Consider the following 24554-nt stretch of genomic DNA (forward strand, 5'->3'; position numbering starts at 1 on the left):
GAAAATGTGCTCCTGAAAAATGCAATGGTAATGTTCCAACAGATAGCAAAGCAATTTTTCCCTATTATAGTCAATGTAACAAAGTGTAGATGAATATGGGACAATACCTGTGTACAGGTGCTGTACAGACATGAAATGCCAGGATTTTCAGGATTGTCAGCTGGAGGAGGTGCTGGTTTCACAGCAGCAGCAGCTGATTTTCTGACCAAGCTATCACTCTGAAAAAAAGAGCTCAGCTGCTTCCTACATGAGGTTAATTGCCCAATTTTAATTTATTACTGTGGGCATTCTTGAATTCTTTTACATCTTCTTTGTGCAAATCCTCTTCCTTAGAATAATCAAGATAATTAAGGTAGTCAGTGATGAAAAACTGAAAACTGGGGGTTATTACAATGATTAGCAGCAATACGTGATATTAGATGATGGGTGACAGAAGTCCAAAACTAAAAATATTAATGAAACAACTATTGAAATGTTCCTTTATCACTAAGCAGTCATGTTACTGGGCAGTGTCAGCAATTAGCAGTTAGGCTGATTGGGAGTAAGTACAGCACCTGTAATTTTGGAACACATCTTGAAGGGTAAAAGAATCTTCCAAATACTTCTCTTGGCATTCCCAGTCATGTTGCTGTATTAATATTTTATAATTCTGAAAGCAAATGTCTTTCTGACGTAACAAATCTTTTGGCTTCCAAATGTATTGATTGAATTTAACTTTTCCTTCTAACATTGCTGTTAAAATACATTAGATACTATTTTAAAATTGTAATGTGTCACAGGAATATGTAATACTAGAAGAAGACTTGTACCGACTGACAGTTAAAGATTTAACCATTATTTCTAGAACTTCTAAGCTACTACCTTTAATCCTTAAAAGGCAAATTTTAGAGGCTATCTGGTTTGGATTTCAAAAAAGAAATTGGATGCTGAAAGAGTGTATGTAACTTTCTCTCTCCTGGAAGAGGGAAGTACTTTTCTAGTAATTTCATGCAGTGTTCAAAAGAGAACGTTCTCCTTCTGCAGAATATTTTGCCTCAACATAGTTCTTCAGGTTATATTTTAAGCAACTGATATCTGTGCTTAGGATGATGTGCTGTAGTGGCAATCAGCCTTTAGTCTGCGAGCCACATGTAGCCCCTGGGGCTGGTGGCCCAGACTGGTGTGTGCCTCTGAGAGCTCCCTGTGTGCCAGGCCATGTGGCACGTGCCTTCCATGATGCTCCCCCAATACATTCCTGTGCACAGCCTTAAAATTGTTGCATCTGCACGCACTTTCTTGGTATCCCAGCACTTCCTGATAACCACACGTGTGCCGGGTCAGCCTCATGACCAGCACAGGTTTCTCAAGAGTGAGTTCTGTCAGACCAGCTTAGCTTCCTTCTGTTAAAGGCTGTTCAGTTTAGAGGATGGAGGTGTGAAAGGTGAGGTCTGATATTTTGTCTGTAATAGTTCTTCACCTGAGGCATTTTCAAATTCAAACTGAGGAGGGATAATCTAGACTTAATAATAGTAAGGATAATCCTAAACTGTTACAAGATCAATGCACAAGAGTTTGGTAAACTGTACATGGTGTTGATTCTCTTCCAATATGGAAGAATTGTATCCAGTGAAGTTCTGCAGGGATTTGCCCCAGGGCTAGCACTATTCAGTGCTTGCATTAATGGTCTGGATGATGAAATACAGAATATATTTATTAAATTTGCAGGCTACACTTGTCTAAGAAGGATTAAGAGGTTTTGTAAGGACAGAATTAAAATGATCTTGTGAAATTGATTTGAAAAAATAGGATACTATTATAAAAGAACAGTGTAAGGTATTGCATGAAGAAAAGGAGTAAGGGAAGAAAAGCATGGCTCTATAGCAGAAACAGTAGTGTGGATAGGAGACCTGCAGAAGGGTATTTTGATGTTATAGTGGATTACAAGCTGAATGTCAGCCATGTCAAGTAGATACAAAGGAGAAAAATATTATACTGGGAGGTGTAAACAAAAGTATACCTGGAGTAATTTTTTTTCTCTACTCAGTAGAGTGACCTTTATACTCTACTCAGCCCTGGGGTTCTAGTAGTGAATTCAACATATCAGGAAGGATGTGGACTGACCTGAGAGGTAGTCAAGTGAGAACCAGTGAAAGCTGGACTTATGAATAACAATTTGGGTAAATTTCTGCTAGGTGGTTTGTATTTTCATCTGCAGATAACTGTTGTTTTATAGAAGGAAAGTAAACTTGAACTCCTTCTGAAGATCTTTTCAATCTGTGTGGTAAATTTAGACATGGTGTCCTGGAACTGACACCAGAACTAATCATCCAGCACCCTGATTGCAGTGGGTGCTCACATAAGAGCTCAGCTGAGAGCCAACTCCCCAGCAAGTGTCGCATCTCTGACACACAGCAGGGCAGAGAATGTGGCCTATGGCCCTTCTTTGCACCTACACAAAGACAAGTGGCCTCCCCAGCCAGAAGGGTTGGGCATCCCTGTGTTTGCTTTATGATTTACAGTTGACATTAAAACCTCACATTTTTAATGGATTTCAGATTTCACTAATGGAAAATATTTGCTGCTGTAAACAAAGCGAATCACCTTGTTGATAATTCAATACTGTATTTCACACACTGATAAGTTTGTAAATCCATTGGCACACTACTTGATAGTGTTGAAGGGCATTCAATACCGGCAGTTTGCTCTCCCATGTATATAGACCAGTAGCATGCTTTGCAAGTGACAAAAGAAGAAGAAATCTTTGTGGTTTGTCAGAATTCTTAAAATCTGAATGATGACATTTTTAGATAACTCTTACCTGGAGCCCTCTTACCTGCAAGGATATCAGTGGCTGGTTGTGATAAGTGAACTCCAAGAAAAATTAATAACATTTGTGTTAAAGAGAAGACAAAGAAACTTTTAAGAATAGCTAATAAATAATAAAAATCGCTGAAGAAAAAAATTGTCAGGTTTCAAATTAGGAAAGCACAAATCATGAAATAACTGCTTGTTGGACAGGCGGAATGGATATTATGGTTTGTTAAATAGAGCAGGGAGGAATTTATGCTCTTGGAAACAAGGAATGGTGTCTGAGAAAAGGATGCTCCAATGAGTGCTGTCAAGATCCAAGTTTGAATAGTATTTTGTCCCAAGTAAAAGTGTATGTGTCAATAATACTAGATCTTCAGAAATACAAGTAAATATGCGTGCTTAAACTGTCGGTATTTACTAAAGCTTTTAAATTAGAGCATGAGGTTGAAATAGAGTGCATATGTTTGTGGTTTGCTGGGACTCTCTGTATGTCTCAGAAATGCTCTACACACATTGTCATAAATAATCAAAGGAATTCTGTTGGCCTTTTGAGGGGTAATGTTCTCTAAGATACTGCAAATAATTTAAAAGGATCCAGTCAGGAATTTCTCTGAAAATATTTGTGCTGTACTCACTGCACCCACTCAATTGCTTAATATAAGATTGCGTTGAAAAGCTTGTGTGCAGATGTAGAGATAATAGTCATGTAAAGAAATGGTAGAGTATGGCTCACATTTTAGGAATTTAAATGCATGTTATGGATAGATAATATTTGTGTACAGTAGTTAACACATATATCCTAATAAGTTTTGAGGTTTTTTCTATATTGTTTCTTGAAAATTAGTTATACTCGAGGTGAGTGAAGATGGACAAAGCACTTGTGTTGATTAAATGGAGCTGCAGAACTTAAGCAGTAAGGCACAATGTAAATTTATTCATAAAAAACCCAGTGCACTGCAGATCTTAGCACTTGCAGTAACATAGCATCATACTATATTAATAAACTGAAAGGGACAGTAGATAATTTCCTTCAGTTGTCTGTCCCCCACATCTCTCCCTTCTATCAGCTGTACCTTTTCTCCACTGGAGATAGTGTCATTAGATTCAAACTGGAATTGTGTGGTTTTCATCTTAACTTATTTAGCGTGTGACAGCATTATTGAAAATGTGTACGACATCCTGGTGATCCTAGTATGAACCTGTCTGAATACAGATGAAGAACAGTATTGCAAACTGAAGATCTGTTTCTGGGAATTCTTCAGAATGTCCATTAGAAAAAAAAAAAAAAAAAAAAAAAATCAGCCATTAGACATTTTGGCAACAGTCCACAATTTAAGTGGCATTTCTTTATTTAGGATGTCTGTTTGACCAGAGAATGAAGACAACTTTTTTATATTTAGCTTAGTAACTAGAGGTACTAAATTATGTATGTATAATGTAAAAGCTAAAATAATAATTTATTTTTCTCAAAAAGGGAGTATTTAACATCACATGAAACTTACCTAATGTCTACAGAGACCTTGTGTATAGTTTTATGTATCATTTAGTGTGTTTATTTTTTGTCAGTCCATGGGGATTTATTTACTGATACATAGCTAAGAAAATACAATTTTTAGCTGACATGCTCAGCTGTCATCTTTTGTTTAAGTCTTTTGCAAGCTGTTACAAATATCTGCATGTTTTTTAATGGGCCAGTTAATTCAGAGAAAGTACTAAATTGCAACATTTAATCAGATTAATTCTTGGTATTAATGATAAATCATTAAGCATCTCTTCTGATAATGTATGTTGCCCAGGTTTCCCATAGAGGGAAACCAGCTTCCAAGGCTGAGAAACTTTTAGGCATCTTCCAGAAATTCCCTGTGGCAAGTTTCATATTTACTACACACTGTTTTTCTGTGCACAGGTGTGCATAGAAAAATTGGAGCTGCTGTTCTCTGATATTCTGTATTTTATGTTTTGAGTTGAGGGACTAACATTTTCAGTAAAAGTTTACCTGAATTTGGTCTGTTTCTTTACTTTAGATGACTCCATAATCTGTGTTACCAGAATTCCTTGCTGTTGCTGTTACCCCTCCAGCACTTTGTGACAGAGGTGAAGTGCCAGCATCAGTGTTCTGCAGGTGAAGAACAGAAGCCAAGAGAGTGAGAGGTCTTGCACAGATTGATAATGTGGCTGACTCCAAGGTCTTGCCATGCACAGTATGGGTTGTGGTGGTGGGGAGTGTGGTGAGAGGTACAGGAGTGGGGTTCACAAAACCTCCTTGGTCTTCTGAGTGAACTAAGTGAGCTGAATTAAGCACTTGGTGAATTAAGTGCTGAAGATTTGGGATTTGCAGCAGAGATTTGATACAATGATTTGTAGTCATTGTATCAAAACTGAACCTCAGAACACCTTTACAGCTCTTCTAGGGCTGGTTTTGCTGGGATTCACCAGTCACTACCTTTCCTGAGCATAAGTACCTGGGGCTATCTTCTAGGCATGGATGACTGCTTCTTTAACTGCACAAGTGATGAAAACAATGAAAGCGCTGGAGAAGAAGTGTTTAAAACACTGCAGGAAGTTGGAAGGAAGGCCAGGGTAATCCTTAGCCTGAAAGGCTTTGCCTTGTGTCTCATTTGGGAGAGAGTGACCTGCCCTTGAGCACCAGGCAGGGCAGGGGTGGTCACACACTGCTGTGGCTGCCAAGGGGCTCAGGACTAAGGCATGGCACTGGGTGTTCTTTTACATACTTATCATTTACTTGTGGAGGCAAGACAATTAGTTTGTGTTTAGGGGTTGGATCTACATAATAAAGATGGTGTAGACGCAAGGGATGTGATATTCATGGGGCAAAGGGAAGAATAATTGCAGTCCAGAGTGGACAGTGTATTTGGGAAGTTCCGCTCTTGGCTCATTTTGTGAATTTAGGCCTGAGTGACTTGCTGAAAATCATATCTTACACAGCTGAGTCTGAACTCTAGGAGATTCTTTTTTTCTCCCTATAACTTAAAACCAGGCTCAAGTCATTGCAAGAACTGCTGTTTCACAGACTGTTCCTTAACTGTGCTGCTATTACTTCTTACCCAGAAATTCACATGGTTGAAACTGATGTTAAAAATAAGCTTTCCCATACTCTGGTGATTTAAACCTGCAAAGGGAGTAGAGGCAGCAAACAGCATCTTTTAGTATATCATTTCCCTTCTGTGGCTGCTCTGGCTGTGATGCAGGGGCAGTTTAGTTAGGTATTCCCCCTTGTCCATGCTTTCTTTTTTTTTTTTTTTTTCCCCTTTTTTTTTATCTCCCCTTCTTTTGCTACTCAAAGTTATTTTTCAAAATAGAAATATAGAGGGCAGAAGCAGTGATTACTGCAAGAAGGTACTATGGAAACCTGTCACGACAACAGTTTCAAATGAAAGTGAATCTTTAGCTGCTTAAGAAGTCCATGTATTTGCCAGACTCTAGTGTCTCCTCTGCAGTCAGAGTTGAAGAGGAAGGAAGTGAATAGAGCAGTGTTGAGAGGAAAATAGCTTTTCACTTGGGGAAAATGCATTTCTGGGCTCAGCCTTGCAATTAGATAACCTGTGATGAACTTCTTATTTGGGACCTAAAATTTCTCAGTTATGTAATGTATTATAATGCTGTGGTAGCAGTATCATCCTTTATGGTTGATGATATATGTTTGCTATAAAATCTAGCTTGTAAGTGTTTCCAGATGTTTCTGTTTGTTTTTGTGGTTTTTTTTTTAAGAAGACATAGGCAGATGAATTATTCACAAAGCTCAAAAGACGGTGTTGCAGAGAGCAATAACTAAATAAATATATCTTTAGCACACATTTCAGTTGTGGATGTTGGTGCATATTTTTCAGATGGAAAATCAAAGCATGATGTGAATGTATTAGATCCCGAGTCACTTGATATTTGTTCTCTGTGCCCTTGCTAAAGAACACACCATCAAATAAGTTTTGTTGTTATTAGTATAGCATGCAGAAGATAAAAAATTACACAAATCTGGTACTGGTAGTAATGTTACAACTGATGGATTCACTTTGGTCTGTTTCAGCACTATGCAGATGCATAATAGTGCACATACATCTATCTATGTGTCCATATGAAGATTAATGTTTTTGGGTTAAAATAAATATTTGGAATGCCAGTGATTAATCATTTAAATATGGCACTTCCTGGGGATATTCCAAAAATGTGAGTTGAAATGCTGAAGTATTTTGTCTTTCTGTGGTCACTGAAGTTCCTGGGCATATTTTATGATGTTTGGTGGTCATGTTTGTTGCTGCTAGAAGTATTGGAAAGCAATATCTAATAAAAGAGAGTACATAAGGAAGGCTTACCTTTTTTTTTTTTTTTCAATTTTAAAAATACTGCTGTTCTTAAAGGATTATAAAGGGAGAAAAAGACTTTTTGGTGGAGAATTCACTCTGAACTAGTAAAATAATCTTTCATAGTGTGTAAATTTAGAAGAACAGGGTTTTTTTTAAATACACAAAGGTTTTATTTTCACATTTTGTCCTAACGATTTTACTGCAGAGTTATGAAGCCTTGACAATAATAAACATGGTGGTAGTCTCTTTTGTCCTGTGAGATCCTGATCTTTCAGATTTTGATGAGTCTGTGCACATTTATTAAAAGATATATACAGAATTAGAAACAGATTATGGGATTGTGCAGACTTTGTCTGCTCTGTGATGTAGAAAGCTTTATATCACTTTGCCATTGTGCACTTGCCCTATATAGAGGTAATTTAGGAAGCCTAATGCAATTGATGTCCAACTGTGACATGGTATTTTTATAAAAGTAAAACTCTTCACTGCTCCTAGCCTTTCTAAATGGTTAATCAAAGTGGATTGACAGATTATGTGTCTGGGTTTTTTTTTTTTTTCTTTCTTTCTTTCTTTCTTTCTTTCTTTCTTTTTTTTTTTTTTTCTGTGTAGGTGTTTGTGACTCATAAATGCAGAATTAGACCAAAAATCTGTGACTGGATAATGGAGTATTTGCAAGTACTTTATTGCATGTTTCAGTGCATCAAAACAAATAGCCTTCACTTTCCAGTGTTTATTTGTAAGGATTTATTATTGTGTGGCCCTGCTAATCTCATAATTTCTGTTTCTGTTTTTATGATAGTGCAAGAAAGTGGTTTATAAATAGTTTCTATAAATGGGTATTCCTGAAAATGCATCTGATCTGAACAATATTTTTATATAACTGTCTTTTATGGTAAAGTAATAGGTGAAAATTGAGAAGTCATTAATGTTTTATATCCCTTCACTCTGCTATGAATCACCACTTAGCTGGTTGCCAAAATCTTTGTATTCTGTTTAGTGACAATTTCATGGGAGGATCAGCTGGATAATTTTTAAATTCACTTCTGGTCCTTTTCTTTGGAAATTTATATCAATTAATTTGACCTGTTATCAACTAAACATGAAAACTTAATCTTCCATTGTAGATGATGTTTGAAATACGTATTAACTTAGAGTTAGATAATGCTTTTTGAAGAATTCAGTTGGCATTACTATTCCAAAAATTTTAGGTATTAATAAATTCTAAGGAATTACTAGCTATGCAGTGTGTGTGTGAGTGGGAAAAAAAGTCAGAATACCTTAGAAAGCTATTAAAAATGTTTTAGATCTCCCCACTGAGACTAGTTATTTTGAAATATGAAACACTTAGTTTGGTTTCATACCAATTAGTAAATGTCATTTGTGATCACTAAAAAATTACTCCTCATAGAATATCCGTCATGAAAACACAGGATGTTTAATAATATTGAGTTCAGCTTTCTTTGCAGACAGAAATTATTTTAAATTAGAGGCTGTTCATAGTCTGTTTCTGTGTTCTGGTTGTCCATCTGTTTAGGTGTTTTCCCTGGACTGGAAAACTGTTAACCATTATGTCTTGGACAACTCTGACCACAGTGAGAAACTGAAACTGCACTAAGACTAGATAATACCTACAAGGGCAAGAATATATGTGATTCTAGTACTTTTAAGGTAATTAATGCAAATATGATGATGGATTCATCTATTTATATGCACAGATGCCTGGGTCACTGCTATGAACTACTCAGCTGTGAAAAGCTTTTTAAATAAACTATACTGTAGGGGCAGAATAAAGGAGACTGGGAACACTGTGTCAGTATGGAAACCGAGTTTAGGTCTCAAGGGCAGCTCCAAAGAGAAAGATATGAATGGAAAGAGCTGTTCTGAGAACAAGACTGCAGAAGGACTGGAAGATAGACTGGGGGATGGATAAGGTAGTGCAGTGAAATAAGGAAGTGGTGATTGCTACATACATACATTGCTACAGATGCAGAAAGGTAGGCTAGGATTAGATCTTGTTGAAAACAGTTCAGGTACGACTGGAACGGGAACCATGAAGGTTTTTCTTTATCAGACATTGCAGTATTTTAATCATATGGGTCTAATCTTTATAGAATGAGGTTAAATAAAGTCATCTTCCAAAGTCCTAGACTGTTTAAGGGTTATATACCAAATTGATTAAAGTATTTCTCATTAGCTGTAGATACTGAAAGGTAAACAGCATATATGAAATTCCGCTAAATTCCAGGGATGTAACTGAGCAGAGACTGACGTGGGCTTTGGCTAGGTCTCTGTATAATACATCCCAGCCTTTTAAATTTTTACTTTGTATATCTGTGTTTCTTCAAAACTAAAGCTACACTGAGGTTCTTTCTCTCCAGATAAGATAGTATGTTACTGTTAAACGCCTCTCCCAGACTGTAATTCTATTTGTGGTTTGTACTGTTGACTGTTGATTGTTAACAGGTTCTGCAATAATGCAATTAGATGATCCATGAAGAACATACAAAGCATTAATAAGCCACATCTGCATAGAGCAGAGTGAAAAATATGATCGACTAGCCATGATACCCATTTGAAAAAGATAATATAATTCATTTTGCCTCTTTCTCAGGTTAAAAATCTGCTCTGTCTTAATCCTCTCAGAAAAAATCAATGCTTCATTGTGTTCTTGATCTGCTACTCAGTGCCACATGAAATTCTGCATTATTGTACATTGTTACATTTATGGTAACAAAAAGATTTAAAGCTTTGGATAAGCTTGAAATGACATAGGGAACTGAACAGTATGTGGCATTAGAAAGGAGAAATCTTGGATCAAAATACAGCAGTTCTTGGGTGATGAATAATGACTGTGTGGAAGAAGAGGTGCACTCAGCTGCTTATTCTTCTCTTTCACCTCCCTTCTGTCCTTCTGCAGGCAGCACCCTCAGTAAGTTCCCATTTCTGTGAAGGTTTCAGAATGCATTGCTGGCTGACAGCTGAAGTGAGGGGTGAGGAACTGCCTTTTTTCAGTGGCCGAACTGGATCCCAGTGTCTGTGTTAGTTGCAGGCAAAGCTAGGCACAGTATTTCTTTTTCTGCAGAGGACTTCATATTTTTTTCCTTCATAGTAAAGTTTTTGTATGATATAGCTTTGCCCATTTGATTTTAAAGGGAGCGACCTTTTTTTTTAAAAAAAAAAAACTAGAAATATAAAAGTTATTTCTATAAATGTTGAATCTGTAGCAAAAAGAGCTCAGTTTTGTCATGCCAGTGGACAAATTTACAAGAGAACTTGGAAGACTTAGACTGCTGTCAGGGTGTGGGTAACACTGCCAGCACTGAAGACATGTTTTGATGTATACATGGGCTTGCTCTCTTTCAAGCTGGTCTCAGCAAAACTTGATGAAAATGACTGCACAAATCCATTGTTGCATTCTCTGGGAGCTGTAAGAACTAGGAAAGGAAAATGGAGCAGAAAGAGTGTCTTCTGGCTCATTCCTGAGCAGCCTGGTGTGGTAAACCCTCCTTTGAGCTAGCAGGTGGATTAGGGCATCTCCAGCAGTCCTGGCAACCTACAATTCTTCACCAAATTATCTGCAGACTTTCCTGTAGGTGTGCGATACAATGAATTTTAACTTTCTATTAAGAAGAAAAAAAAAATGTCTTAAAATTTTATCCAACAGCAAATCTGACCATGATGGAGGTCTGTCTGTAGTTGAGTATGGAAATATTAGCCAGAAAGAATTTAAAATAAAACAGCTTCTTAAAGTTCATTCTTTTTAAATACTTGAGGGCACTTCAGGGCTGTTGACAATATATGCACAGATTCCAGAAATGAGATGTCACTTGCATAGGTAATTATTATCTTGTTGCAAAGACTAGCAGGAGAACAAGAAAACCCAGATGGCTTGTGGTAGATATTTAAATCATTCAGAGCATACCATTTGAAGGATATTTTTTTTCTGAGATAGAATTCAGGTTGGTTGTTTTGTGGTTTTTTTTTTTTTTTTTGGTAAAGAGAGAAAAACATGTTAAAACCCTTCAGCAGCTAATTCCTAATGTTGATTGTTAAGACTGAGTTAAAAGTGAAACTTGACATTTCTGTCTTTTAATGGCTTTGTTGAACCATCTAATAGAGTGAGCACGTACATAATGATATTGTGAGGTGGAAGAAAACATCTGGTCACGAGCTTTTGTCCAAATGTCAAAATTAGTAATGAGATTTTGTGTCCTTACACTTCTGTTCTTCAGTAATAGGTCTTGGATCAGCAGGTGCAAGTCAGGGTTGCACAAGGACAGGAGAGATGCTGCAATCTCGCTTTCTGCTCTCTAAGCTTCATCAGCTGTGTTTTTAATAGAGAAGCCACATCTTCAGATGTGAACTGGTTTGTTATCAGTAAGAGCTTTAGAGATTGATCAAATTGTGTAAGAGGTGAGAGAAGCATTTTAAGAAGTTTGATTTGGCTCAGAGGCCCCCATTTCCATGTTCCCTGACTGGTTTTTGAAATTTTGTATAATTTCTACTCTTTAAAGACTTTATACACTTCCTACACTCAAATAGAGCATTGTGGGATAAAATCTCTAATTGTTATGGGCTAGTCAGTGTAGCTGATCTGTCCTCAGAGGTGCCAGATACTTTCTTTGAAATTGCTGTCACATTGATAGCCTCAGGCTTGGTAAACTTTGGAACATTGCTTGATGTTTCATGAGATAATTCTTTACAACAGTTCCTGATGCCTTTCTATCCCATTAGCTCTTAGCCATCTGTTGCTTTGATTACACTATAATGGTGAATAAGTGTTTTGGCAAGCTATTTAGCTCTGTTGAAAAATCTTGTTTCTTTGCTTTCTAGTATTTTATTGCTACTATTTCTTTTTTTTTTTTTTCCCTCCTCAACCTTTGTAGTGCAATGCTTCTTGCTATTTCCTTCTTGTTATTCTAAGAAACAAAAGGCTGATCTAGTTTGAGGACATGATGAGGTTTATAACTGTGCTTTGTGGTGAAAAGTTCTCCTTTCGTGTGAAAGCCCTTCTACCAAAAGAGGTTGTGTATTTGAAACATGGGCTCACAGAAGGTAGATGTTATAACCTTACCATATTTAAATGTTTGGCTTTGGGACTCTTGCCTCTTAAGGCTTAAAATATTCTTTTCTAATCTAGCCAGTGTGTCTAACTCACTATTACCTATGATATTTCTATAGCAAATCGTAATATTTTAACCTCTCTCTCCTCCCAACACTGCAAAGATCAAAACAGGAAGATCTGGGATATCATTAGAAAGAAGCCTGTATTCTCTGGCTTTACACTGTCAATTTGACCTTTTCATTTATTGCTCAGGTTTTAGAGATGAACAGAGTAAAAGACAGATGGGATGATAATGAACACAGAGATGAGCTTCCCTAAGTAGGTTCATTTTTAGGAGTAGTGATATGTCAATTAATTTTTTTTTAGGCATGGACATTTGGAAATGGAATAAAATACTGGTTTTAGACTGAAACTGAATTTCATTTGCATTTAATTTCTACTTTTAGTTTTTTGTTACTTTTTGTACAATTAAAATAGCTGAGTTATGCCTCAAAGCAAGAATTCCAACCCTTCTTACTAAGTTACTAATTCTGCTCAATAGGTCATTTTACCTTGGCTGTGACTTAGGTGGCCAAGTTTTCTTCACTGCTTACCTGCTTGAGCTCTTTAAATCGAACTGCAGCTTTTCCTGAAGTAACTTTTCATTTTTTTACTTCTGGTGTCTGTAAGAGATGGCTAAGAACCAGGTAGCTGCAAGTGCTTGCAAAACTTCCTTAATCACTTGGTCTTTAAGTAGTACTTCTCATTAGGGATAGTAATGTTATTTATGCAAAAAGTACTGGAAGGAGGCAGCATGTTGTAATGGTAGTGAGAGGGGAGAAGGGGCAAATGCTGTAAAGGAACATCTGACTGGGGATTTACAAGGTCTTTTTTGGACCTTGTAAAGCTGTGCTGTGTTGGAAATCACAACTGGTATCTCCTACAAACAAAAAGAGGCAGTAAACTTTTAAAAGTTAGTGAAATAGCTCCCAATATAGTAAATCTTCTGTCAAATGAAATTAGTTAATACTAAATGTCAGTCAAAGATAGTCAGAAGTATAATCTGGAAACTGCTTTTGCACTTACTCTGTAAGGACTGCAATAGTCTTTTGTATTCCTTGTCAGAAAACATACATTAGTTTACAAGTTTGGTTTTTTCAGTGTGCATCCTGTTCTGGGATTGTTGTGTTTTAGTGCTGATTATTTCTTCATGGTTAGGGAATGTTGTAGTATTACTTGCTCGCCACATTGTCAGACCACTCTGTTTAAGTGATTCCTGGACTAATTAGTAATTACAAATCTTCTTCAACTAAGCAATGTATGTAATTATTTTTGAGCTGTGTTACACTTCTACTGATTGTTTGTGGGACATGGTGTATGTTTTGCAAAAGAGGTAACGATGTGACAGCACACTGAAATCACAGCTGTCTATCTATCTATCTATCTATCTATCTATCTATCTATCTATCTATCTATCAGCCTGACACAGCCTCTCCTGAACCTGTTACCTGTTCTCTGAAAAATGATAAAGATTTTCAATCAGAGCCACTGTTCTGATTTTAATAAGCAAAATAAAAATGTCCTTTTATGCATTAGTAGCTATGGAATGTAATTTCTAAGTGAGGGACTACTCCAAGTTTGACTTTTCTGTATGTGATTCTTCTAAACTGTGAAACAGCATTTCCTTGGAGACCTGTTCTGATTACTGGTGGTGCAGATACTTGTGAAATTTAGCTGCTTGAAAGTTACCAGTTAATTGCATGTGTAACACTACTTCTTTGTGTAAGTAGTAGCAGTTGTCTCAGATAAACCATAAATTGTCTCAGATAAACCATAAATATTTTTGCCAATTAACACATTTTCATTTGAGAAGGAAGTTATAGTCCACACAGGTGAAAATCTTGTGGCATGGGATCTTTGGGACAGATTTGTACCAGATAAAGAAATCCTGTACCCTGAGAAGGTGGAGTGTAAGTTTGGAAGCTGTGTTTGAAGCACTTGAGCCATTAGTTTTGCCTGTTATACAAGTTTCTTATTTATGGTTCAGCCTTATGTTAGGAATCTTCCTGTCCCCAAATTAGCTCAGTGTCATCACCACTCTCCCTTGGAGGAGCAGGTTTGCTGGTCCAAGCTGCATTTCTAATGATGAAGAAGATTATTGCTCTCTCCTTAGCCGTGCTTTCAGAAGATTTTTCTGATAATACTAGTGGCAATCATAAAATAAAAGACTACAATCTTGGCCCTTATAATATAGTTGTAATATGGGCAGTTGACAAAACAAAATTGCTTTGTTCCATCCTAGGAGATACTTTCAAATTAGGAATGCAAGGTATATTTATTTAAGTCTTTAATGACATTTCTGTTTAGTCTTCACAGGGTTATTATCTCTGTGGGAAAGGAAGTGACCAAAATGGGGTTATGCTCTGAGAATGACTGTAGTTGCCATGCTGGCCTGGACAGCATCTCCTGGGTTATTAAGTCCAGTCACCTGCTCTTTGAAACAACCACACACTGTAATTGTGAAAAAACCCACATTCATTGTAATGACTGCATGACACTTATTTTTCAACTTGTCTATAATCATCTACAGAACCAAATGGAATGACATGGGATAAAGTTAATCAGAAATTATGTCAATAAAATGAATGGTTCTCATTCATAGAGAAAATTAGCAAATACATCTGGTATGAACATCTCTTCATAGTTTCTGCTGAATGAGTATCTGTTTTGCAAAAATACAAATTGAAATAACCATACCTTCTTTTAAAGTGGTAACTGGTATCAACCTTCTGACCAAGCTATTTAATCTACTGTCTGACGGATACTGAGAAATTCTGATGTTTTAAAATATTTATGAGACTTGTTTCATGGTAGAACTAGGTTTTGAGCATGTTAATTTTTATTTTATTTTCTTCATATATTGAACTGATGACTCACTGAGTCTTCTTAAGCTCTTACATTTGTGGAATTTAGCTTCCATGTATCTGTAACATACTATGTTGTGACTTACCAGATGGAGGAATGCTTTGAATGGAGAAGGGTATTATTGGTGGACTTAATGCCATCTCTCCTTAACTCCCAGATGCATAATAATTTTTGCAATCTGAAGATAGCTGTAGTTAATTTTTGAGTAGGTAGTGTTGTTGCCCTACACTTTGTGGGGTCATGTTTATACTTCACTTGTGTATGCTTGTGTTTATGCACTTAAATTATACTGTACTGCTAACATATTACTAAATGCTCTTCTGTTTTTCTTTGCCCTCTACTCTTTTGATTGCCATAGCTTCAAGTTTATGGCAAATGTACAATTTTTTTACGGACAGAGATTCTAAGGGGAGCACTTTAAAATTGCTAAGTGTGGTTGCCTGCAGTGGCAGACAACTTGGTTATAAAGTACTGCTGATGAACTCATTAAATTCCATCTCAACAGTAGTTATATTATTTTCCATATTGTTCCTGTTGGATAGCTATTCTGAGTATTATTCTCTGATGTGATTCCCTTTTCCTTTGTAAATCACTGTTGTAGTCAGTTCTTTTTAAAGTCAGTTCTTTTTCAAATGCATGCTTTCCTCTTGATAAAAATTATGGCAGCTTTTCAAATCTCAGAACTGTTTAGCTTTAAGCTTTCTCAGGTAGAAGGAAAATATTAGGGAAAAAGTTTTATAATAACATCTGTTAGTAGAAATAAATTCTGAAATACTGGCTCTCAACTGTCCAGTGTATGTTAATGATAAACAGTTTAATTTTGAGATGTATATGCAAGCCTTAAAGTATAATAATTAATTTCTATCCTGCTTTTCAACATTTTCTTTTCGCATAATTTTTGTCCCAAGGCAGGGCTTCGTTTTTGTTTTAACATATTGTCTAAACCTAGAAACTAGCTGTGCATAAAAATTTCCATTCTCTTAGGATTAGTCATAAACCAACAATGGACTGTTATATAGCCTGTCTGGGGCATATGAAACAATAACTGCTTCCTGAGGTGAGAAAATTACTGTAAATGAATCAAATAAAATAATACACTTTGTTCTACCTTGGCAGGGGTTTGATATGTCTCTAATTCCATACAAGATGAATACATGAGCTAGGAGCCCTCTGTCTGTGGCCATGTCCATGATTTAAAGCAAGTAAGAAATAGGTCACCTGCATAATCTTTGTTCCATTCTGATGTTAATTTTGGTACTAGATTTGGAAGATACTTTGAGTGAATAGAAGGTTTCCATGATTTTGTAATTTGGTTTGAAACTTCTGGCTAAAACCATTTATTTTGAAATATCGCTCAGGCTCTCTTGGAGCGTGTTTTAGTGTCTTTCTTGCCCAGTAGCTACAGAGTTAGTTTGCTAAACTGTGATGTGGTAGCTCTAAGACTGATTTTTTGCCTGCAGTTATTTGTGCCTGTATTGCCTGCTTGTCAGGAAAATAAGTATCTGGCCATTGATTATTTAAGGGTAGACAGTGCCCAGCTCACCTTTCGATGCTGTTCTGTTTTTTTACTATTTAATATATGAACATTAGAGCCTGACTAAAATCTAGTTGAGTGCTCTTGTAGTAATAGTAAGGTATTGATTTTGTATTACTGATTCTCTACCTAGTTTCATAATTGTGTAGGTATTCTGTAAAAATTAGAACAATTTAGGAAAGGCTGGTAAATGAAGTGTGTCTTTTCTATCTTTTCTTCCTTTCAGTTTCATTCTCTTTCTTTCTGCCAGAGTCTTTTCATTCTATTACCCATCTTCTTCCCATTTATATTTTCTTTCTCTTGTTCATTCTGTCCCCAAATTCCCTTCTTGCATTATAGTACTCTTCATTTTCTGACATCCCATTAATCTTCCAGTCTTTATGGCTTACTTTCCCACCTCCACAAGCACACCCACAGGATGCTTAGAAATTTTACAGCATACCCAGTTGTCAAAAAAACTAAACCTACAAGTCCCAGACCCGTAATACTATGCTGGGAATGCTCATTAACTCCCACGCTGTTTGGAAAAAGAAACTGGTATAGTTAGTATAAGGTCTGCAAACCATAATACATGCCTAATATTCCTTTGCTTTCCAATAAACCTGGGAACTCCTCATGGGAAAGAAGATGGGATCTGGCTTTTTTTGCTTTAACTGTGGTTTTGATCTTGCAGGAATGCTAGAAAAAATGGCACAAATGTGCAGCTGTAGGGGTGTGACCTCTGAAACATTGGGTTTGAGAACGCATTGTTTGTCAACACATCAGAAAACCTGGTGCCATAGGTGGATGTACCAGAAGTGCATCCTCAGCACAGCAACTGCACCATGGCCAATGCCAAAGTGGGCTTTGCAGTGGGGAGTGCTGGTGGTCTCACAGAATTACAGAATCTCACAGAATCACAGAATTCTCAGATGCTTCTGTCCAGTCTGACTGCCAGCATTTCTGTCAGACCATGTTCTTTTCTGCTGGCAGAAGTGACTAAGAAAAATGACAAAAGACCGCATCTCTAATATGTGTATGATCAACTGATTGCCCCCTCCACTAATTGCCTGTAAATGCTAATTAAAAAAGCAGTATTCAGTGTATGGATGACAGTGCTTAGTTTCCAAAGGCAATAATTTGAGGCTTTTCTCTTGCTAAATAGCACCCATGCCAGTGTTTAGTGTTGCTAAGTGGAATTATCATCAAATTTAATCTTTATCAGAGGTCTCTTAGACAGTGGACCTGGACATGTTTTGGACAGTTTTCACTCCCTTGTGTTCAGTAGTTTTTTTTTTTTCCTTTTTTTTTTGGCAAGCTCAGGAAATAATCACTGCATTGTTTTATTTCTTAATTCTGCTGTGAGGAAAAATGAAATTATTGTCAGCATTAGAAATAGAAGTGTAGAAATACAAGCTTAAATTTTGCAGTAGTCAGTAGTAAGGGCTTGACCTGCTTGCTTCTTCTTATCATTTGTTAGTACTTTTTTAAAGCCTGTATCACATTTAATTAACTATTTGGGACTTAACTGACAGTAGTGTAACAAGCACTGCATGTTAAAGCAATATTACCAGCTACACCATAGCTGAATACAGCTGTACTGCAACTAACCCCAGAATTACTGGATCAGTCACTGATAACCCACTCCAGGTTAGATACTGCCAGCAGTGCTTCCAGTTCCTTTCTTTCCATTTGTATTCAGAGGATAGCACCAAAAGGATCTAAGCAAAGCATTGCTCAGAGAGTAGAGGAAATCAGTCCTCTCCTTTCGTTCTCCCTCCGTTCTCTGTTATGCAGTAAGGATGCCAGTAATTTAAACAGAATGAATTAGCAAACAGAACTTAAAAGATGAATTTGCCCACTAAAATGATGTCTCATCATGAATAAAGCATCTTAATAGTACAGTTAAAGATAATTGTTATTTTTTAATATCTTTTTTCTTCAGAATCCTACTCAAGTGGGAACTGCTCTTCAGGTTTTCCATAATCTTGGGACTTTGAAGGATACCATTGCTAATGTGGTGGATGGATACTGCACAGTGCTGGAAGAGAACATAAAAAATGCTTTGGATATCAAAGTGTTGACCCAACCATCTCAAACAGTCACAAGAGGTGTGATACTTGTTTTACAGAGAATGATAACTGATTATTTTTTATAGGAGTACGGTATGTTATAAAATGGAAGAAACTCTCGCATCCAAGCCTATTGTAGAAATGTTTCCCTGCTTGCTTTAACCAGTAGAGGGTGGGAGTAGGCATATCTCAGAAAACATTTAATTTTAAAACATTTAATTTGACAAAATCGGGTCTGTCTGATATTTGGCTCAGAGATTTTCCTTTATTCCTCCCTGCCACTCCTTCCTAACTTGCCCAGAAAATTGTCCACATTAGGTTGCAATTTGTAGCATTTTCTTAGCTGTTTCTCATGGAACAATGACTCCAGATTCTTCTTCTTGCGATTGGTGGGAGAATTTCGGGTTGAAATTATTTGAAATCAATGGAAGAAGTCTGCAACTACACAGTTACGCTTTTGTCAGGTGAAAACTGTTTCAAAGCAGACTATTAAATATGAAGAAATGCTGCACTATTAAGCATTTAGTTCCTAGTTAGCTCAGATACAAAAAAGTACTGAGGAATTGATTGGGCGGGCAAATTTGAACTTCGGTGTTATGAACATTCAATTTTTTTTCAAAAGTTTTGCAGCAAGGTGGGGGTCCAGAACCACAATCAGCAGAGTAATACAGAAATGCATCCTCTCTCAAGTGAAGTGATTGTTTAGCAGCTGCATGCCCTTCAGCTGGAATATCACTTTTTTTAGCAGTTTGTCAATGCATTTAAGTTCTTAGCTGGTAATAGCTGTATTTTTCACAGCTACTCTCTCTCCCATTTCACTTTGCTCTTAAATCCTGCAGAACTGGTCATTGGCATTACTGTGGTGTTTCTGTGGAAATCTGAATTGGTAGAGCATGTAACAGTCATGAGCATGAAGTATCCCCACTGAACTTCAGAGCTGAGTCAACTTCTCAGTTGAGACAGCTGAGACCATTCACAAAGATCTGTTCTGAACGTATTTTAGGCTGCTTTGGCTTAAAGAAAAGTATCTGTCGAAGTGCATAGAGATCTATATTTCCAATATTTTAATTTTCATTTGTGGAAGCTGAAATGTGCTGCTATGTATGTTTAAAAACCATTTAGGTGGCCCTGGTAGAGCTGCTATGCCAACACCTGGGAACACAGCAGCTTTTCGAGCAGCCCTCTGGACAAACATGGAGAAACTCATGGATCAGATCTGTGCTGCTTGTGGACAGGTACTCTGCAGCTGATTCCTCTTTGTCTCATAGTGCAATTTTGGATGTAAGAATTTAGATGTCACTTTCCCTCTCAATTAATTCTCTCTTTCAGGTGCAGCATTTGCAGAAAGTATTGGCAAAGAAAAGAGATCCTGTGTCACATGTCTGCTTCATAGACGAGATACTTAAGGTAAAGTTTTAATTTAGCTGAATATGCTTTAGTAAATCTCTTAAGAAAAACGTGATGAGAGAATGAGTTTATTTACAATTTCACAGTTCCATAATTTTTTTTTTTACTTAAAATGATGGGAAAGTGTTGAAACTCAAACTAACATTGAAGGATATATTTGTGGTCTGTGGTTATATCTGTAGGATGTAAACATGTCATTTTGTTGTAATTTCTTTTGTTTTCTTTAAAAGGGAGCTGATAAGGCACCACTGTATGGATCATTAATGTCATTCCATAATTCCATGTGATTTGAGTAATTAATTAAATCTGTTACTTTGCATAGGAGAATGTGTCTTCATCTATCATTTTCAGCCATCTGTTTCTCACTTCTTGACAATTTCTCCCTTGAAAAATAGTCATGGCTGTTCTTTTGAATACCTATTATTTTCCATTCATTTGCATTGTTTTTTATTCATATTTGGAATAATTTGATTAATGGTCTCCTTCAGTGGTAGGAACAGGATTACTGAAACTGTCTCATCTACGTTAGTAGAAGAGAGCAAAAACAAAAGACATGTTCCTGCTGCCATCTCTTTCCAAGTGTGTAACTGGATTTTTAATTTACACAGACTTAATATTTGAAATAACTTGGGGAAGCTCTTCATATGCAAACGTGGTCTTCTCACCAGTGAAAGCAAATAATGAAGGTTAAATACAGCCTTTATCTGTCTCTTAAGCCTGTCTCCAGAAGATGTTGCACAGAGCATCATTTTTCTATGAGGCACTTCAAGCTTCTCTTTCTGTGTTAAAACAAACAAACAAAAAAAGCAAACTACAACAAAAAAAGCAAACAACAACAACAAAAAAACCAACCCAACCAAAATAAAAAATCCACAACCCCCCTCAAAAATTTATAAACTTTTAGCATATTTTCATAATTTAAAAATGTTTAATCTGGCTAAAAAAATCTGTTGCTGCCTGGATAGATCAGCCCTTCAGTGGTTCAGCATGTTTAGGGAGAAACATAGAAACCTGGAGACAGACCAGAAATGCTGAAAGGAAGAGTTTGGATGGAAACGGAGCTTAGGTGAATGGTCTGTTGGTGTTCATGAGTGACTCCCACCCTGTGCCCATGCTTCTGACTTTCACTCTTCCCTCTTGGAAAGCATCACTTGAAAAGGAGGTTTTCAACAACTGAAAAGGGAGTTTTTCCAGTTTTTGAGGCTGATAATAGAGGGAAGCCAACAGAAATATTTTATCTTCCTGGAGGCTAAATGAACAGGGAGAATGAATTCCAATGGAAGTAGGATAAGGAAAGACTCATTAGAAAATAAAAGGCTTATTGGGTTGTCTTATGCTAAGCATGTTCCATGATTTCTCTGATTACCCTTCCTTCCCTTAATGTTCATACTGCATGATTGCCTCTAAGTGAAAAGTTTTATTTCTAAATAAAATCCAACTATTTATTTTTCCACAGTTTTCACTCTTCTGATTACTTTGTTCTTCGGTGTTTTGGTATAGTATGGTGCCAGGCTGGACATTGTCATTCTCAGTGGGGCAGCTAAGGAGGAGTTGTACATCCTTATCTGATGTTCTGCTAGCAGAATTCTCTCAGCATGGCACAGTACTGCTGATGGCACTGATGCTTGAATGCTTGACTTACTTCTTGCCTGAAATGGTTCAGTATAGCATCGTGTTTTTCTTGGACATTCTCACAGTTAGACCATTTGTTCTTGTGTCTCTTGAAAAAGGTGTGGCACTAGGCTGCAGGGGTGAGGTCATACCAAAGGATAGAGCTGTTGTTCAGGCAAAACCAAACACGTACTGCATGCTGCTGAAATTCAGGAGTGTAAGTACAGATGGCTGTATGGGAGAGTATGAATTGTTTTAGATATAAATAAGAAATTGGTATTTTGCCATTTACTAAGGAAGATTTCATCTCATGTTAAACCAAACTGAAATGTGCTTTCCTCAGCAAGTGTTCTGGAGAGGGAGAGAAGTTGAATTTTCTGTATTGTATTCAATTTCATTAATAAACTGAGCAAATTAACAAAACAAGCCAAAGGTACTAACATTGTACTCATTTGCTAAAGCAGCATGCCCACTCCAGAAGATAGGAAAACGAATCATCCACTCTACAGTCTGTGCACTAATTACTGTTACTGATGTCAACATTATTATTATAGTCATCTTCTGCAGCAGCTGCAGTACCACTTTGCCTGTCCATCTGCTTCCTTGTTTTGATTACTGCAGTGCAAGTATCATCCTAGGAAGCATAAGAGAGGAGGAGATCCAGCCTTTTTAAAGCACAAGTCCTTTAATAGCAAGGAAGCTACTTGCCATTTTTTTTTTTTTTAAGTCATCATTCTGTTTTTCCTTTGGGAATTTTTTGTGTCTTTCTCTTCACAGATATCACAGCCTGCAGTTTTTCTAATTTTGTATTATGATTTCAAACATGTCCTTTCCAGCTTTCTAATTACCTGTTACCATAATAATATTTAGTACTGTTGTATCATGTTGTATCCAAAAACATATTTTTAAAAGCACTAGGTAATTAATTAAAGGATTCACAAAAACTCTGGGTTTTTTTTCAAAAAAAAAAAAAAAAAGGAAACAAAACCTGACAGGTGAAGAAGCTGAGGTACAGAACTTGGAAAATTTTAAATTCTGCAGTTCAGCAAGAAGGCAATGACAACACCTGCATCTTTCCTACCCTATGGTTTCTCCTACAGAATTCACCTCCAATTTTTACCAGCTTTAGATGTAGCCAAGAGTTAAATAACAGCATCAGGTTTACATAAGGATCGTGGAAGAATCTGGACATTAAATTTATACTCTATATTTTTTCACTCCTTCCCTTTGCAGATCTAGATTTTGGTGTTTTTCCTTTGTTGCAATATGAAATTAATGCAATTCTAAAAAGAAATCATGCACTTGTAGTACCTTCTAAAAATGGCTTCATTTCATACTAGTCATGAACTACAGATTCATTATTAATGTTTACATATTTAAATTACAGATTTAATGTTTTAATAAATCTATTAACTGTTTAAAGGAGAAATACAATTGAATGGAGATTTTGTGGGTTTTATGTACGAAAAAAAAGCCTTTAATGACTAGATTTTAGTTCAAGAGGGCTAAAAGAATTCAGAACTCATGGCGTTCTGATTTCTAGTTTTGGGGAAAATGGATACAGCTTTCACTGTATACATTCTTAAAAAGATAGGGTTAATGCTGTCATAATTTTAAGGGTAAAAATTAAAATTACAGATAAGATTTAAATAATGTAAATTTGATATTTTTGTTCACCTAATGACTGGTCACTTATATCACTTCTTTCAATGGCTTAATTCACCTTCAGAGAGCTAATGGGTTACTTCAGTTTATTTTGCTTTATTGCTTCTCTCTTTCAATGTGTAGTGACTAATCCTTCCTTGGCTGTTGTAATGCCTAAACTACAATTGACTTCAGTGTAAATAGCAGCCGAACATATCTTTCTGTGACAGCCACCTTCCTAATTAGAGTCCCTCTTAGCCCCTTGTAAAAGAGTCGAAAATGATCTTTGATCCTCATCTATTTTGGCTCCTTCACTCCTACGTAGGCATCAGGGAACAGCTCTGCCAAGAGAAAAGCAGCCTGAAAAGCAGCAAATCATTTTTGACGGGGGTTGGGGTGGACAGTAGAAAGGATGAGCTGGGTCTCTCCGCTGGGCAGAAAGGTACAGGCAGAGCTGCCCTTGCTCGCCTTTGGGTGTCCTGTTTGCAACCAAGGCACATCACAAACCCTGTCCTTTACGTAAGCCTCCGGGTAAAAAAGTGAGCTGAGAGTTCTAGGGAGTGTTATTATGCGCTTTCTGGAGGGCTCTTATCATTGCTTCTGCTGATGAATGTTTGGTGAGTAAGCAGGCTTTTTTCCTGAGTTGTCAACACTGGCAATATGAGGTGTTAACGATACAGAAAGAAATGTCCTCAGCATTACATAAGATAAAGAAAATAAATGGAAAATATAGATATTTATTGACAGAGTGTACTTCCATTTCACCTTCTTATTTCTGCTCCCATCCAAACTTGTTAAAAATGTTGCTGCTTTGAAATTATTCACATCTACCATCACATATTCACATTCAGTTGACCCAATTAAAAAATAATCCCAAGTGGAAAATATTGAAAAATAATCTAATTATTGTCTTATGTGAATTCAGAAATAGTATGCTGTTCACCAATTATTACAAGTATATGATTTATTTTTCAGTCGCTTTTGTAGAAGCAGAATTGGATTACTTGCACATCATTTCTACTGTGATTTCTGTTCGTTATTTAAGCAATAATGAGGTACTTTGTGAAGATCTAAACCCAGATGCATGAACAGGTTTTTGGTTCCCAAAATATCAAAAATGCTTTTTGTTTCAGATTACAAATTGCCCTGCTGAATTCACTTGCAGGATTTTTGAGGACTCTTAAAGAGCCAAGAAGATCATACCAATTAAAAGTCCCAACTCTCATTTT

At 36.6% G+C, this 24554-nt stretch overlaps 1 protein-coding gene across 1 annotated transcript in view; it reads left to right on the forward strand.

Annotated features, from left to right (window-relative positions):
• COG5 (component of oligomeric golgi complex 5) overlaps window positions 1-24554 on the forward strand; it is a 173601-nt gene that overhangs the window by 94295 nt on the left and 54752 nt on the right. Inside the window, exons 8-10 of the mRNA XM_053978240.1 lie at window positions 18537-18702; window positions 19786-19898; window positions 19993-20070. Of these exons, the coding sequence (XP_053834215.1) occupies window positions 18537-18702; window positions 19786-19898; window positions 19993-20070 (357 nt within the window). The remainder of the gene's footprint in view (window positions 1-18536; window positions 18703-19785; window positions 19899-19992; window positions 20071-24554) is intronic.

This window comes from Vidua macroura, chromosome 5 (assembly GCF_024509145.1).
Source record: "Vidua macroura isolate BioBank_ID:100142 chromosome 5, ASM2450914v1, whole genome shotgun sequence".
NCBI lineage: Eukaryota > Metazoa > Chordata > Aves > Passeriformes > Viduidae > Vidua > Vidua macroura.